Source organism: Entelurus aequoreus, linkage group LG05 (genome assembly GCF_033978785.1).
Source record: "Entelurus aequoreus isolate RoL-2023_Sb linkage group LG05, RoL_Eaeq_v1.1, whole genome shotgun sequence".
Classification (NCBI taxonomy): Eukaryota; Metazoa; Chordata; class Actinopteri; order Syngnathiformes; family Syngnathidae; genus Entelurus; species Entelurus aequoreus.
The window spans coordinates 62,849,183-62,866,084 of record NC_084735.1 but is presented as its reverse complement, the minus strand read 5'-3'; the positions used below and the strand labels follow the sequence as shown (position 1 = coordinate 62,866,084).

The window sequence follows — 16,902 nt, the reverse complement described above, 5'->3', positions numbered from 1 at the left end:
TTCACTGGATTCAGAACAAAACCAAATTCTGTATTACAATCTTTATCTTCATCATTCATTTCAACTTTATGTTACTCAAGTATGACATTTTTAAATGTAATTAATTTAATTGACAAGCAATTCTATTATGGTCATACTCTTGTTTGCTAGCGGCTACGATTTCAGTACTATTGAAGATCTTTGCTCCTTCTCAACTCTGTGGTAATATTCTTTTCACAAAATACAACCATCCATCCATCCATCCATCTTCTTACGCTTATCCGTGGTCGGGTTGCGGGGGCAGCAGCCTAAGCAGGGAAGCCCAGACTTCCCCCTCCCCAGCCACTTCGTCCAGCTCTTCCCGGGGGATCCCGAGGTGTTCCCAGGCCAGCCGGGAGGCATAGTCTTCCCAACATGTCCTGGGTCTTCCCCGTGGCCTCCTACCGGTCGGACGTGCCCTAAACACCTCCCTAGGGAGGCGTTCGGGTGGCATCCTGACCAGATGCCCGAACCACCTCATCTGGCTCCTCTCGATGTGGAGGAGCAGCGGCTTTACTTTGAGCTCCCCCCGGATGGAAGAGCTTCTCACCCTATCTCTAAGGGAGAGCCCCGCCACCCGGCGGAGGAAACTCATTTCGGCAGCTTGTACCCGTGATCTTGTCCTTTCGGTCATAACCCAAAGCTCATGACCATAGGTGAGGATGGGAACGTAGATCGACCGGTAAATTGAGAGCTTTGCCTTCCGGCTCAGCTCCTTCTTCACCACAACGGATCGATACAGCGTCCGGATTACTGAAGACGCCGCACCGATCCGCCTGTCGATCTCACGATCCACTCTTCCCTCACTCGTGAACACAACTCCGAGGTACTTTAATTCCTCCACTTGGGGCAGGGTCTCCTCCGCAACACGGAGATGGCACTCCACCATTTTCCGGGCGAGAACCATGGACTCGGACTTGGAGGTGCTGATTCTCATCCCAGTTGCTTCACACTCAACTGCGAACCGTTCCAGTGAGAGCTGAAGATCCTGGCCAGATGAAGCCATCAGGACCACATCATCTGCAAAAAGCAGAGACCTAATCCTGCAGCCACCAAACCAGATCCCCTAAATGCCTTGACTGCGCCTATAAATTCTGTCCTTAAAAGTTATGAACAGAATCCGTGACAAAGGGCAGCCTTGGCGGAGTCCAACCCTCACTGGAAACGTGTCCGACTTACTGCCGGCAATGCGGACCAAGCTCTGACACTGATCATACAGTGTCAGTGTACGGTAAGGTCTATTCAGGTGTACTGGAGAGGAGGCTATGCCGGATACTCGAACCTCGGATTCAGGAGGAACAGTGTGGTTTTCGTCCTGGTCGTGGAACTGTGGACCAGCTCTATACTCTTGGCAGGGTCCTTGAGGGTGCGTGGGAGTTTGCCCAACCAGTCTACTTGTGCTTTGTGGACTTGGAGAAGGCATTCGACCGTGTCCCTCGGGAAGTCCTGTGGGGAGTGCTTAGAGAGTATGGGGTATCGGACTATCTGATTGTGGCGGTCCGCTCCCTGTATGATCAGTGTAAAATACAACCAATAGTACGTTAATGTTTAATCTTACTTGTGAAAAGTAATCCCCCTATTCCTATTTTCAACAGTCCGTTCATTTGAGCAGGAAAACGCTGAATACCAGCCCGGCATCTTTGTTTTGTACATGTCAACTGTCAGTTTAGGCTGCTTGCCGGCTCCTCATCACCACTTCAAGATGGAGTCCAAATTTCTCGCGTCACAACAGCCAATGCTGCGTCTACGTATAAGATGTCTATGCGTTATAGTGTTCCTCGTCGTCTTCTTTTATTGTGACTGGAAGCACCGCCGTCCTTTTATATGGGAGCCCCTAACGGTCAGGGGGTATAATTGCAAAGGTAGGGGAAGGAGCTACTGTATATCTTTAAGGCCTACTGAAATGATTTTTTCATTTCAGTAGGCCTTTAAAGGCCTACTGAAATGATTTGTTTTCATTTAAACGGGAATAGCAGATCCATTCTATGTGTCATACTTGATCATTTCGCGATATTGCCATATTTTTGCTGAAAGGATTTAGTAGAGAAAATCGACGATAAAGTTCGCAACTTTTGCTCGCTGATTAAAAAAAAGCCTTGCCTGTACCGGAAGTAGCGTGACGTCACAGGAGCTAGTATTCCTCACAATTCCCCATTGTTTACAATGGAGCGAGAGAGATTCGGACCGAGAAAGTGATGATTACCCCATTAATTTGAGCGAGGATGAAAGATTCGTAGATGAGGAACATTACAGTGAAGGACTTGAGAGGCAGTGATGGACGTATCTTTTTTCACTCTGACCGTAACTTAGGTACAAGCTGGCTCATTGGATTCCACACTCTCCTTTTTTTATTGTGGATCACGGATTTGTATTTTAAACCACCTCGGATACTATATCCTCTTGAAAATGAGAATCGAGAACGCGAAATGGACATTCAGTGCCTTTTATCTCCACGACAATACATCGGCGAAATGCTTTAGCTACGAGCTAACGTGATAGCATCGTGCTTTAACTGCATATAGAAACAAAAAAATAAACCCCTGACTGGAAGGATAGATAGAAAATCAACAATACTATTAAACCGTGGACATGTAAATACACGGTTAATGCTTTCCAGGCTGGCGAAGGTTAACAATGCTGTGCTAACGACGCCATTGAAGCTAACTTAGCAACTTAGCAACGGGACCTCACAGAGCTATGCTAAAAACATTAGCTCTCCACCTACGCCAGCCAGCCCTCATCTACTCATTAACACCCGTGCTCACTTGCGTTCCAGCGATCGGCAGAAGGACGAAGGACTTCACCCGATGCGTTTGGCGGCCCGGAGACGTAGGAAGTCAAGGTGAGGTCGGCGGCTAGCGCGGCTAGCGCGGCTAGCGCTCCAACAAAGTCCTCCTGGTTGTGTTGCTGTAGTCCGCTGCTAATACACCGATCCCACCTACAACTGTCTTCTTTGCAGCCTTCATTGTTCATTAAACAAATTGCAAAAGATGTCCAGAATACTGTGGAATTATGAAATGAAAACAGAGCTTTTTGTATAGGATTCTACGGGGTACCATAACTTCCGTTACTCTGACTTCGTCACGCGCATACGTCATCATACCGCGACGTTTCAGCCGGATATTTCCCGGGAAGTTTTAAATGTCACTTTATAAGTTAACCCGGCCGTATTGGCATGTGTTGCAATGTTAAGATTTCATCATTGATATATAAACAGACTGCGTGGTCGGTAGTAGTGGGTTTCAGTAGGCCTTTAAAGATATAAGAATGAGCATAATTTTCTACTTTAAAACACTCTCTACCTCTAACAACCAAAAAGCTGTGAAAACTATGATGCTGTGTTTCAAATTAAAATTATTTACTGAACTTACGTAGCTATGACTTTACATTTTGTTATATGTATATATATATTTTTGCATTCTATTTTAGTTACTTTATTAATTTTACAACCCCCTGGTGCTGTTTTGTACTATTTTTGTACTTGTTTCTCAATTTTACAACCCCCTGGCGCTGTTTTGTACTGTTTTTGTACTTGTTTCTCAATTAGTTGTAAATGTTGCAGATTATAAATAAAGATTTATTAAAAAAAATTAAAAATCACAGAATGAGCATTTTCCAAGTCGAATTTATTGGATTTTTGTTGCTTGACTTATGTACAGTAATACATTGTTTGTATCTTACAATATCGTTGCTATAGGTAGGAATAAGTGCAGTAGAAGTTAAATGATTATACTAGCGTGTCAATGCATTTTAGTTGTACCTCTAATTTATGTGCTTGGAGTCACGTGTTATCGAATTATTGGTTGATTTTTATGAAGGATTTGTTGACGCTGCTTTATTCTCATGATTCATTACTGACACGATGAATAAACAATAAAAAAAAATAAAAAAACGAATAGCAGAACACTCCGTGCTGTGCGTGTGCGTGGGGGCAGCCCCTTCTTGCGGCTGCATCAAGCAGGCAGTCCCGTGAATATTTTTTGCGTGGGAGTTCCCTCCAACCCCCTCTCCTTCCATCTCTCTCTCTCTCTCTCTCTCTCTCTCTCTCTCTCTCTCTCTCTCTCTCTCTCTCTCTCTCTCTCTCTCTCTCTCTCTCTCCTGCATCCTCCCCCACAGCAGCAGCAGCAGCTTAGCCCCGCATCCAGCTCCCCCAACCCACCACCCCCCCAACCCCCAGCATCCAGCAGCCATCCATCCGTGCCTGGGAAGCAGCAGCAAGTCCTGCCCGGGCGCGCAGCACCGACCCACGGCGGAGGAGGGAGACGAGCAGGAGAGGGGAGGGGACGCATCCTCAGCATCCGAGTGATGCCACAGCGCCCACTGCATTTGGAGCAGCAGCCCTGAGAGTTCATCTGTCTAAAGTGGCTTCTGCTTCCGGAGAGGACGCCTTTCCAGCCTCGACGACCGCAGCAAACTGCCCATGAAGATGTCCAACGCTGACATCGTCCTGAACGCCGCCGATCGGGTGGTCAAATGTGAGTAAAACAAAACAACAACTCAGTCATTCCGCCTTTAGACATATTACGTAACATCTTCTTCTGCCACGACCGTGAACGTGGCCTTTATTTTTCCTCTCCACGTCGTGCCTCCGTGGTGCATTCGTGGCCATCAAGTTCCGTTTCCCGTGTTGACAAACAATTCCCGTGTCAAGGCTGCCCACGCGTGGCAGCGCAAGGAGCGATGGTGGTATAAATGTTAAAAACTGTATTCATGTATTTTTGATGTTTGCACTCAGCTGTCACCATTTGAAATTGTCTTAAAGGGGGGCGGGGCGGGGGGGGGGAGCTCCCGCAATAAGACGGGGCAGTGATGCAGCAGGATTTTTTGACGTGCAGAATTATGAAGATGTATGTGTGTTGATGGAGGACTAAGCACAAAGATGCATGGGTGGACATGCTCGCTCAGGGCATCACCGTGGAAACCAAGTCTGATGATCAATGGAGGATGATGAAGCGCTCGCACAGTTGTGCCCTAACTCATTTAAGCCCAGGCTCGCGTTGTCTATGGAGCAGCTCGGTGTGCACAAATATATCCACCAGCGTTATTAGAGCAATGGCTGTGCAGCTCACTCAGTGCAGCAGCAACTTTTGCACTTGAGGCCACAGACAAAAGAGTGAGGCGCACTTTGAGACATCATTTTAGTTTAGTTTAGTCGGCAGGGGGCAATTAGATTAGATTAGATTAGTTTATTTCAAAGGGGACAATGCAATTTCATTAAAAAACACATGACTACACATGGTTAGAAAAAAAAGAAAGAAAAAAAGCCAGAATTAGCCAGAAGGTTTCATCTGTAGTCCCCTGGCCATGATGTAAAAAAAAAAAGCAGTAAAATTACAATTTAAAAGAAAAAGAAAAAACACACACAATACATATACAATAATACAACATCACAACATAACATTTATCTCAGCATCAAAACAGGCTCATCTTTTAGTGCTGGCACCTGTAGGTGTTGATAAGCCACATTTTTTTTTTTTTTGTGAAGGCCTTGTAAGTTAAAGTTAAAGTACCATTGATACATTTCACCACACTAGGAGTGGTGAAATGTGTCCTCTGCATTTGACCCATCCCCATGTTCACCCATCCCTGTGTTCGCCCAGGAATCATTTTGGTGATTTAACCCCCAATTCCAACACTTGATGCTGAGTGCCATGCAAAAGATAGTGAAGTGAAGTGAATTATATTTATATAGCGCTTTTCTCTAGTGACTCAAAGCGCTTTACGTAGTGAAACCCAATATCTAAGTTACATTTAAACCAGTGTGGGTGGCACTGGGAGCAGGTGGGTAAAGTGTCTTGCCCAAGGACACAACGGCAGTGACTAGGATGGCGGTAGCGGGGATCGAACCTGGAACCCTCAAGTTGCTGGCACGGCCACTCTACCAACCAAGCTATACCGCCCCGTAATGGGTCCCATTTTTATAGTCTTTAGTATGACTCGGCCGGGGTTTGAACTCACAACCTACCGATCTCAGGGCGGAAGGACACTCTAACCACTAGGCCAGTGAGTAGGTTAGTAAGTTGTGACCTGCAGTTTAACCTCCTCAGGTACTGAGTTCCACACATTTGCGCTCCTTACTGACCAGGCCGACTTACTGAAAGTGCTCCTGAGCATAGGAATATAACAGTCACCTCTGACAGAGCCTCCAGTGACACGCTCACGGCTGTTTCTTTGGCTGATGAACTCTGACAGAGGATCTGGAGCCAATTCATGCAGTACGTTATAGGTCAGCATGTTAAAACTAATTTAATGTCGGTCAATATATGCCAATATATACCTAAACAAAACATTTTAGCTTTGTTTTATAAGCGAGAAGCCCATTTGTGCAATAAAGCTAATTAATAATCAATCAACGTTTATTTATATAGCCCTAAATCACAAGTGTCTCAAAGGGCTGCACAAGCCCCAACGACATCCTCAGATCACACATTTAATGTCGGTCAATATATGCCGAGATACCCTAAACAAAATATTTTAGCTTTGTTTTATAAGCGAGAAGCCAATTTGTGTATTAGCGCTAATTAACAATTACTTTTAAAGGGGCCCTTTTCAACTTCTCTTACCTATTGATATATGCTTATTTGTATTTGGGATTTGCACAAGTCCGAACATTTAAAATCGAATTGTGAAGGCATTGCAGAGATATAGAAAAGAAAAAAAACTATCTTGCCTTCCTTCATACTTACTCTAAACCACAGGTGTCAAACTCAAGGACCGGGGCCCGATCTGGCCAGCGACATCATTTTATCTGGCCCGCCAACACCTGGAAATAATATGTGTCAATAAAGTACTTAATATTTTCTCACTAAATGTAATTGATTTTTTTCAATTTGACAGAAAAAAGACATGCACTGCTTGAAATTGCATAGCTTTTAACCTTTAATTAATTAATTTAACTCAAATCAAGGTAGCGCATCATTCAATCACTATGCAACAAATAGCTGGAATAAACTTCCTGAAGATGTCAGACTCTCCCCAACTCTGACTACTTTTAAAACTAGACTGAAGACTTTTATGTTCACCTTAGCTTTCAGCTAAATCTTTTAACTTTTAACGTCCGCACTGTTTTTATTTTTATTGTTGGCATTTTAATTTTGCTTTTATTTTCTTTCATTTCACTTTGTTGTCTGTGAAGCACTTTGAGTCTGCCTTGTGTATGAAAAGCGCTATACAAATAAAGTTGCCTTGCCTTGCCTTGCCTTTAATAGTATCCAATATTGCAACAAATATTACAGTATATTATCATACTTTCCAAACATGTTTTTGTCTAAATAAAAATACCTAACTTTACAGCAAACTACCCATCAAATTAATAAAAATGACAATAAATTGTGCATTGTTTTTTACAGTGTATTGCTGTAAATTGAAAAAAACTACTACTGTTTTTTGCCTTAAAATTCTGTTGACTTAGCTGCCAGTTTTTGACTGTAAAATCTACGATTGTTGTTTTTAACAGTGTTTTACTGTAAAAAAAAAAAAATGTTTTTACGGTAGAAAAACTGGCAGCTAAGTTGCCAGAATAAAAAAATAACTTGTAATTAAAATTAATTTAATTAAAAATAACTTTTATTAACAATATAATGTTGTAAAAAACAATGTAAATTTAACAAATTTAGCAGTGACTATATTTTACAGTAAAATTTTGTAGACGTAAGGCTTTTACTGTAAAATCGACAGTCTACTTAAAACAATTTATGTAATTAAATGAAATCCAGAGGCATATTCATACATTATTCGCTGTTACAAGCAGCCCTCTGATGGCAGCCATAACTGCAATGTGGCCTTCAATGAAAACGACTTTGACACCCTTGCTCTAAACGGTCCGTTTGGAATTTGCCTCAAGTATGACGCTTTTCCGAACTGTGACTTTAGCAAATTATCCATATATGGTAGAAAACCTAAACATCGTTGCCTGAGTCTGCCATTTTTAATTTATGTAGGACCGGTTGCATCACAACATTTTCATGAGGACACCCAATGAAGGAAAAATGCTTTGTTGTTGTCAAGTCACAAGTCACAACACTAACTTAGCTTGTAGTGTGTCTTACTGTATTGCCAGCTCAAGCCTCTATTGTTTACAAGTGGTCAAAGCAGCAGTGCAGTAAAAGTAATAACATGCATAGAAAAGCATTGTATTGTCAATATACACATTTATACTTCCAGGATTTTGCCTCTGTGGGATAAAGACTCAGTAAAAGTTTACAAACAAACAAAAAACTACTAAACAAGGCTGCCGGGGCGGGCACGAAATTGCAGACAGCGTGAGGGGGTGTGATAAGGAGGGCTTCATAATATGACCCCTTTAATAATGGCCTGCAGGCCGCACTTTGGGCACCCGTGCTGTCGATTACATCCAATATGTGAAACGTGTCCGACCAATTATTGTGGCAGGTTGTGCATGTGTAGAGCCACATTGGACCATACTGTGAGGTGTATCTAAGATTTTGTCCATCTCCTTTTGCAAACATATACTCCCTGAGACCCCTGTTTGCATGATGCATTGCAGAGTTACGCTATTGCAACCTACAACGACAATAACAAATATTCTATTATTTTGAAATTTTCTGGCTACTTACTATAAAAGAGCAACTGCACGGGGTGTCATCACTGAATAGCACACAATGTTCAGCCCCGCATTCCAAATTCTATCTCGCACAATTTGTGACTCTGCTGCTGACACATCATTATTATGGTGCTCCTGGCTCATGATTCATCGGTGTAAAATACCCTCAATTTGATGTTTTACAGGCGCACGCCTCATTACGTCTTCTATTGCATCAAACCGCTGATTTCTGTAGTGTGTTGAACCCTATCGTGGGGTTTCAATAGACAAGTTGTATCCAAAATTAGGTCTTTCCAAAGAACTGTCAGAGACGGGTCCATTTAACAATATGTTTTTATCGTGGTTGTATTTAGAAGCGGTGTAGACCTGCACTGCATCATACTGAGAGGTGTTTATGATATTCCATCCCTCCCATATGTAGCTAAAACTTATCTTAAAGAAATACCTTTCTTTGCCATGTTTTTTTGTAAATAGAATTGTGCCTGGCATAGTACTTTAACTGTTTTCAGTGTTTATCATGTAGAAAAGGTGGTTCAGCTAAAAGGACATGCAAAGAAACCCATACTGTTGTGTCACTGAGGTGATAAAAGCAGATGATTGTGATGAGCGGAGACAGAGTCGTCGTATGTGGCCTGTGTAGCTGACTACTGAGGACAAGCAAGTTATTTTTAGCCGCCAAGTGAAACTACTACAAGTTCACAGCTTCTCTGATTTCTCTTCCACGTCCTAATGTGACAGAAGAAACAGAATGCTAATGCATTATCTGTTAGTCCGTGCAAGTTTATTTTGCAAGGGGACTGTCACCACTGTGTTGTGGTGAAATACTAAGGCATATTGAGGGCAGTTACTCAGGGACGGGGTCCACAGGAGCACCTACTGTGTATATATATATATATATATATTTATAAGGAGTTGTTTTATACTATGCGCTGCATTATTAAAATAGGTCAAGTGGGTTGTTATGCAACAATATGGGAGTTATGAGTGGGCTGGAGCCTATCCCAGCTTTCGGGTGAAAGGCAGGGTTCACCCTGGACTGGTCGTCAGTCAATCCCAGAGCACTTAGGGCCTGGTTTACTGAAGGTCTGCACGTGTTAAAGCATGTGCAAACTTGATAGCAAACGCAAAGCTGCTCTACTAAACTTGTGCGCAGAGGATTGCGTCTCTTCAGTGAGAAAAATAAGGAGCTCAATCCATTTAGCGTGAATATGCAGAATATATGCTGATCATCAGAACGCCCTCATTACTGGGAGGAGAAAATGCCAAAAAAATTATTTAGCACACACTGTGATCTATCAACAGTGCAGCCCTTTGAGACACTCGTGATTTAGGGCTATATAAGTAAACTTTGATTGATTGATTGATTGATTGATTGATCAAGAATGAAATTGTTCTGCAGCCGCTGTTTTGCTTCTATATTTAGTACCTCTAGAAAGGACGTGCAAATATTAGATATATTGCCTATTTGGCAACATAATTTTATAGCTGCTGGATAACTTTAGGGGTTGATTAAGACAAAATAAATGTATGCATTTTGGTGTCTGCTGGCATTTTTTAAAACAATGTTTGTTTTTTCATATTGGAGATCCATCCATCCATCCATTTTCTACCGCTTATTCTCTTCGGGGTCACGGGGGGCGCTGGAGCCTATCTCAGCTACAATCGGGCGGAAGGTGGGGTACACCCTGGACAAGTCGCCACCTCATCGCAGGGCCAACACAGATAGACAGACAACATTCACACTCACATTCACACACTAGGGCCAATTTAGTGTTGCCAATAAACCTATCCCCAGGTGCATGTCTTTGGAGGTGGGAGGAAGCCGGAGTACCCGGAGGAAACCCACGCAGTCACAGGGAGAACATGCAAACTCCACACAGAAAGATCCGAGGCCGGGATTGAACTCACGACTACTCAGGACCTTCGTATTGTGAGGCAGACGCACTAACCCCTCTTCCACCGTGCTGCCCCATATTGGAGATATTATTTTTAAAAATAACTTCTTGCAATATGCATTTTCTTGTGTCTGAAACAATCCAACGCACACTTGCATCTTCCATGAGCGCACCTTCAGCGGTTGTGTTGTAGATGCACTGCAGGACTGCTTTTTAAATGCCCAGAAAAAAACCTCACAGTAAGAAGAAGCATGATGACAGGAATATGACTTCATATAAAGCTGCGTAGTACACGCAAAAACCTCATTTGAATAGTCTGCACCAGTTATAAATTGTACACGCAGTGTTAATAGATAACACTCTCACGCCCACTAATAGTACACACTATTTTATGTATGCACACACTGTTTAGCGCGTGGTGTTTGGATCTTAGTAGATCACGCCCATAGTTTATATACACACAGGCACTCACACTCACATTCACGCCTGTGGGCTATTTATAGTCTCAAGCATGTTTTTTAACTGTGGGAGGAAACCTAGTACCTAGTACCTAATCAGGCTTAGGTAATGTGGCTGATAATCACATTGCTAAATTAACAATAACACAGCAGACAATAAATCTCCCTTCAAATCAAAATACAATGCAACCTTTCATTGCTGCATGCACCTGCTATACCATAAATGCTCCAATTATACCCAGGGTGTTCATTTTTCTAAACCGGAAAGAGGAGGGGGCGTTAATTGGAAGCAGGTGTTAATTGGAGGAAAGCTGTTATATGCAAAATTTGCCGATTTGCTGTATGATGGCTGATTTAACTTTTCAATGATTAGGAGCGCATGAGACAAGTGAAAAGGAAAATAGAGCTATCTTTGATCACATGATCATTTATTAGTTGCATTTAAGTATAGTCCACAAGTAACATAGCAGCAACAGCAGAAGGGGCAAGCAGCCAGTATTAAGACATTCTTTGTAAACAATAGTAAGGCAAGCGTGCCGGAGATGATTTTAGCAGCAGTTATGCATGCCGTTTCTCATGACTGGGCAGGAGCGACACAGTTTCTTCTCACATGATTAAGGATTTATTTAAAATTTTTGTCTTAGTAATACTATTGTTTTTTTTTTCAGAATAATACATTTCATTGGAGATGCTTAATTGTTTAAATTGTGTAGATGGTTTGTTGTGTTCGAAATAAATTGGTGAATTGAATTGATTTAAACTGCAATGCCTTTAGTTAAGTAATTCAGGAAACTCCGGAAAAAAAAGAAAGAATATAAGAGTAATACTAAATTAAATTCATGAAGAAGGCTTGTGTGTGTGTGTGTGTGTGTGTGTGTGTGTGTGTGTGTGTGTGTGTGTGTGTGTGTGTGTGTGTGTGTGTGTGTGTGTGTGTGTGTGTGTGTGTGTGTGTGTGTGTGTGTGTGTGTGTGTGTGTGTGTGTGTGTGTGTGTAAGTGTGTGTGTGTGTGTGTGTGTGTGTGTGTGTGTGTGTGTGTGTGTGCCAGGGCTATTAAACTACATAATGAAGAGAGATGCAGTTTCAAGAGCCCAAGGCTCAGGGGCCGGACATCGAAATTTGAAAGTTTCGTAAGAAAATTGCCTCCGCAGATATTCTTTTGAGACTGCGTTTACTTAATTCCAACGTAAACGTTACACTGCACCCTCATTACATTCATTAGTCTACCCTCGCTACTCTTTTCCAGATCAACAGATAGTTAACAGCATAAAGAAACAGAAGCTCCAGACGTTTTGTCGAGAATTGATGTTCCTTCTTTTGAATTATTTTCCTTCCTCAGTTTTAATGCTTTACACTTCTTCATTCATTAAGGTTTATAAGACTGAAAATATAAACATAAAATAAACATTACAAAAGTATAACGTCCATTGTGTTTTTTTATTACTCAAACACACAATGTATGTGACTCATCACAAATAAACCTAAGGTGCATTATCGCCCTGTACTGGTCAAATTTAGCGCTATATGTGTTAAACAAGCTTTAATCGCCAGGGTTGCCCTCAGATGAAAAAACAACACGACCTCGAAATACAAAAGGCATCACATAGTCGGTAATTTCAATACAAAACAAACTAAATATATTTACGCACAAAATCTACTTTAAAAAATGTGACCAAGTTTTTTGATGACGTGTGGATTTGTACCGTTGTTGCTGCTTGTCTACAATACTGTGTCTTAAAAAGTCCGACAGGAACCAGTGACTCGCACTTGCTCGGGGCAGAACATTCGCACTTTGTTGTCCAGTCGTCTTTAAAAGTCAGATTTTTGCTATTTATTTTGATTTTTTTCAGGGTTGATAGTGCTATTTTTGTTCTTCTTCTACTCACCCCACTGCTGCTTCATTGTGAAACATTCCTTGCTGTTGGCCCCAGTGGTGTCGTGGTGGTACTGCACCCATGAGCAACCCTAGATTGAATGGTTTCATCAAGCTTATTTGGCTGATATTCGGTGGGCCAAATGAAAAGTTTTGGCGAGCCGGATGTACGCCTTTTGTGAAGTTTTGACATTTTCTTTCTTTTATGTCGATATTTCATCTATATAAATTGACAGCATTAATGTTAAAATAGGAAAAATTTTGCTATGAAAGTTAAATAAAAAAAGTTGCTTGAATCTGAGAGTACGCTCACCTTGCAAACAATGCAAAATAGTTCATTCCACTTGGTAGGACTCACAAATGGTCAAAGTTGCTTTAAGAGTTTTGAAGTAACCTGTAGGAAGGAAGTTGGAATAGTTGTGTTACAGCATATTGGGGTACATTAACAGGCCTGTGTAACGCGTGGTCCAGTCTTGCACCTTTTCCGCGGTTCAAAGACAAGTTCACAAATTCCTACTAGTTGAGCAGTGCAAGCCAATGAGCCAAAAGAGAAGATACACTTTTTTTTTAGGATTTTTGCCCCTCATCCACAATCCTTAAATGAGGCACACGTTTGTCTCTTTTCTGTGTGTTCTAAATGTATTGTACAAGTCAGCTACAGTAACAATGCAGGTGGGGATATAATCTATTCTGTCTAGAATGCCATCTAAAAACATCCAAAAAACCCCAACACAGTTTTATGTACATGCTGTAAGTATGCATGTAATGTAGTAACAGGGACATTCATGATAACATGTAATATTTACAGTATTTTGGTCATTTTAAGCATCACCCTAACTTCTTTCCTAAGCACACTGATTTCACAGAGCGCTACTTCCGTTAACTACAACAGCAAAGAGAGCTCTTTATGGGCTTGATTTACTGAAGGTTTGCATGAACTAAAACACGTGCAAACTTGATAGCACACGCAAAGCTGATCTACTAAACGTGTGCGAAGTGAACTGTGTCTGTTAAGTGAGCAGAAGACAACATGCAATGTTCCATTGTAGATGCACTTTAGACTATGTCTAAAATGGCCATAAAAAGTGGTAGATGTCTCCAGCATGTTTAAAAACATAGCAAACGCGACAGGCAGGAGCATCATAAAATGAATGTACAGTAAATGATCGATTGTCTCTGTAGTGATGGCCCATAAAGTACACGCAAAATCCTCATTTAAATAAAGCGGTCTGCATCACCTTTGATTTGTACACACAGTCTTAGTAGATCACACGCATTAAGCCCATTACGCCCAATAGTACACGCAATTTAAGAGATTGCACACGCTCTTTAGCGTGTGGTATTTGGATTTTAGTAAATCAGGCCCTCTGTGTTTGTTACCACTAATGGCAGACTTCATGAGAGCCTTGGAGCGTCATCACAAAGCTCTATTGCAAAATGTTTCAAATAAAAACATAAAAAAATTACTTACAATGTCCACTTTAAAAAAAAAAGTGCTTAAAGGTGGAATAAACAACTCTCCATTACCTGCATTGTTAGCCGCCTCTTACTATCAGTTTTTCACTATTTAGAATGCACAGAAAAGAGAAAAATGTGTGTTGTTGTCTCACAAAGGGATTGCGGATGATGGGCAAATATCCCCAAAAAACTTCAGTTTTCCTTTAAGGTGGTGGGAAGTTGGTTTACGCAACGTACGGTCGCATAGCCACACTAGCTAACATCTGTTTTTTGAAACTCAACACAATTCATAAAACGATAGACTACAGTGTAGGGTGAGTGGGAGGGGGCTTTTACAGGATTACATCATGTATAAGGGCCTAGAATGTGTGCTGCACCCTGTTTTTACTCTAAGTTATGTTATTGTGTGCCATGAAATGCTTACAACTGTGTTCATTGCGGTATTACTGTTTTTCCCAGTGCCTTTACAGGTCAAACATCAGTTGGCGCGTGGTACCATAAAAAAACTTTGGGAGTACTGTAGACCAGTGGTCCCCAACCTTTTTGTTACTGCGGACCGGTCAACGCTTGAAAATTTGTCCAAGACGGGGGGGGAGGTTTGGTATTTTTTATTTATTTATTTATTTATTATTTATTTATTATTTATTTATTATTTATTTATTATTTATTTATTATTTATTTTTTTGTCATAAAAAATTATAATAATGTGTGCTTACAGACTGTATCCCTGCGGACTGTATTGATCTATATTGATGTATAATGTAGGAATCAGAAATATTTAAAAAAAAATAAATAAATTGTTTTTAATTATTTTCATTATTTTCTTGTGCGGCCCGGTACCAATTGATCCACGGTCCGTTGTCCGGTACCGGGCCGCGGCCCGGTGGTTGGGGACCACTGCTGTAGACTGTAGTTATATTCAAGATCGGTGTAGCTCCGGCCATATTGTGTATCAACCTAAAAAAAATTACTACCCAAGGAGGTTGCCTACAGCCACAGTTGTTAATGCCAGTGTTTTTTGACCATGCACAAACAATTAGATATGCCGGTAGTTATTTGCTTTTGTAGACCACACAGCCCATAACGTGGCTGTTAGTTAAATAGAAGACGCGTTACTTGGGGCATTTACTGTAATTTAGTTGCATCTATATTTAAGACCTCATTATGATTATGACTATATGATACAGCATGTACAGTACATTTCCTTCCTCCCATATGTATCAAATACGGCGATGTTACCAAGACTCTGGTGTGCCTTTGTTAATTGGACCCTCCGTAAGCACACGCTGTCTTGTTAAGCTGAGCTGAGAAGCCATTGAGCATTTCCTGACTGAACTCAAGGTTGCTCATTAGCAACGCAACACTGCCTTGTGGTGTCTTTAACCGGCATCTTGCACAACCTGCCGTTTTGATGGTGCCACAGCGGAGTTGGTCGAAACTCCTCAATATGAAATTTGATGTGCATTTCCAGCAGCGTTTATAAGAACGGCAGAGGCATTTTTCTGCGTCTGCACTGGCTCGACGCCAACAGTAAACTGCTGCTGCTGCTGCTGCTGCTGCTGCTGCTGCTGCTGCTGCTGCTGCTGTTGCCCGGCAACATACAGTATTTCATAGTTTGACTCTGCTGCTCGAGTCTTTCATGTTTCCACTGTACATCAGGATGTTTGTGTGTTTGTGTGTGTTTGTTTGTTGAACACCATTTGTATCCCAGCTATTATTTTATGCATTTGTCCATTAACCTGTGAGATGCTGCATGCATTCATGTGCCATTTAGTTTGGCTCCTCGGTTGACTGCATGTGCGCTAAAGCAAGATCGCATTGTTAACCAAATACTTCACATGCAGTGATGACATCAACCCATCTCCAACTTCCAACACTTATGTGTATGTGTTGACAGTGCAGAATGTGTGCTGCTAATGTGTCAAAGCGCACGTCGCCATCACAGATACACACTGCACACTGTGAACACCCCCCCACCCCCCACTCCCTTTCCTTTCCTTCTTCCAATTAAAAACACTTGCTGGCGCTCGCCTCATTATCCCGGTAGCAGCGACTTTGAGAGTTTTCTAGCCAAGCATTCATTATTAAAGAGCATGTTGATCATGTTCACTTTAAGCTTTGAGACACGTTCCTTTTTCTTCCCTGTGCTTGGCACTGCCGAGGGCCCCGTGCTCGCCTATGCAGGGCTAAAATCTGGCAGGCATGCTACTTGCTGACTTGCTAAACGTGCAGTGCTGTGTGCATGCTCGTGTTACCAGCGGAGGTATTTGCAACTTCACGATCATCTGTCTTATTTCTCCAGTTAATCTGAATTATTTACAGCGCCCTCGTGTATAAAGAGTTCCTCCCTTAAACCAGATGATCTATAGATTAACGTCAATACACGGAGCCTGAAAGCTGGTCGCCACAGTATGCAGGGATCAGAGCACATCTAATAAATAACCTTTCCTGACACAGAAATAATGATCTCTTTTGCACAGTTTCCCAGCCAGTCTGTGGTGCATTTTAATGGCCAGAGGCTTCTGCAAAACAGAGAGAGTGCTGGATGAATTGAGGGCATGTTCATGTTAGCTCAGGTTGTGTTCATTTGCTGCCAATGCAAACAAAAATGTTTGTTTTGTTGTCCTTTGTGTTTGCACT

General features: G+C 41.8%; 1 protein-coding gene across 2 annotated transcripts in view; it reads left to right on the top strand.

Moving 5' to 3' along the window:
• The first annotated feature begins 4,251 nt into the window (after positions 1 to 4,251).
• Positions 4,252 to 16,902, top strand: part of LOC133650865 (protein phosphatase 3 catalytic subunit alpha-like) — a 60,959-nt gene continuing 48,308 nt past the window's right edge. The window contains exon 1 of one of the 2 annotated variants that reach the window (XM_062048588.1): positions 4,252 to 4,493. In XM_062048588.1, coding sequence (XP_061904572.1) covers positions 4,439 to 4,493 — 55 coding nt within the window. In that variant the 5' untranslated portion in view covers positions 4,252 to 4,438. The remainder of the gene's footprint in view (positions 4,494 to 16,902) is intronic. The other variant, XM_062048587.1, reaches the window with a different exon arrangement.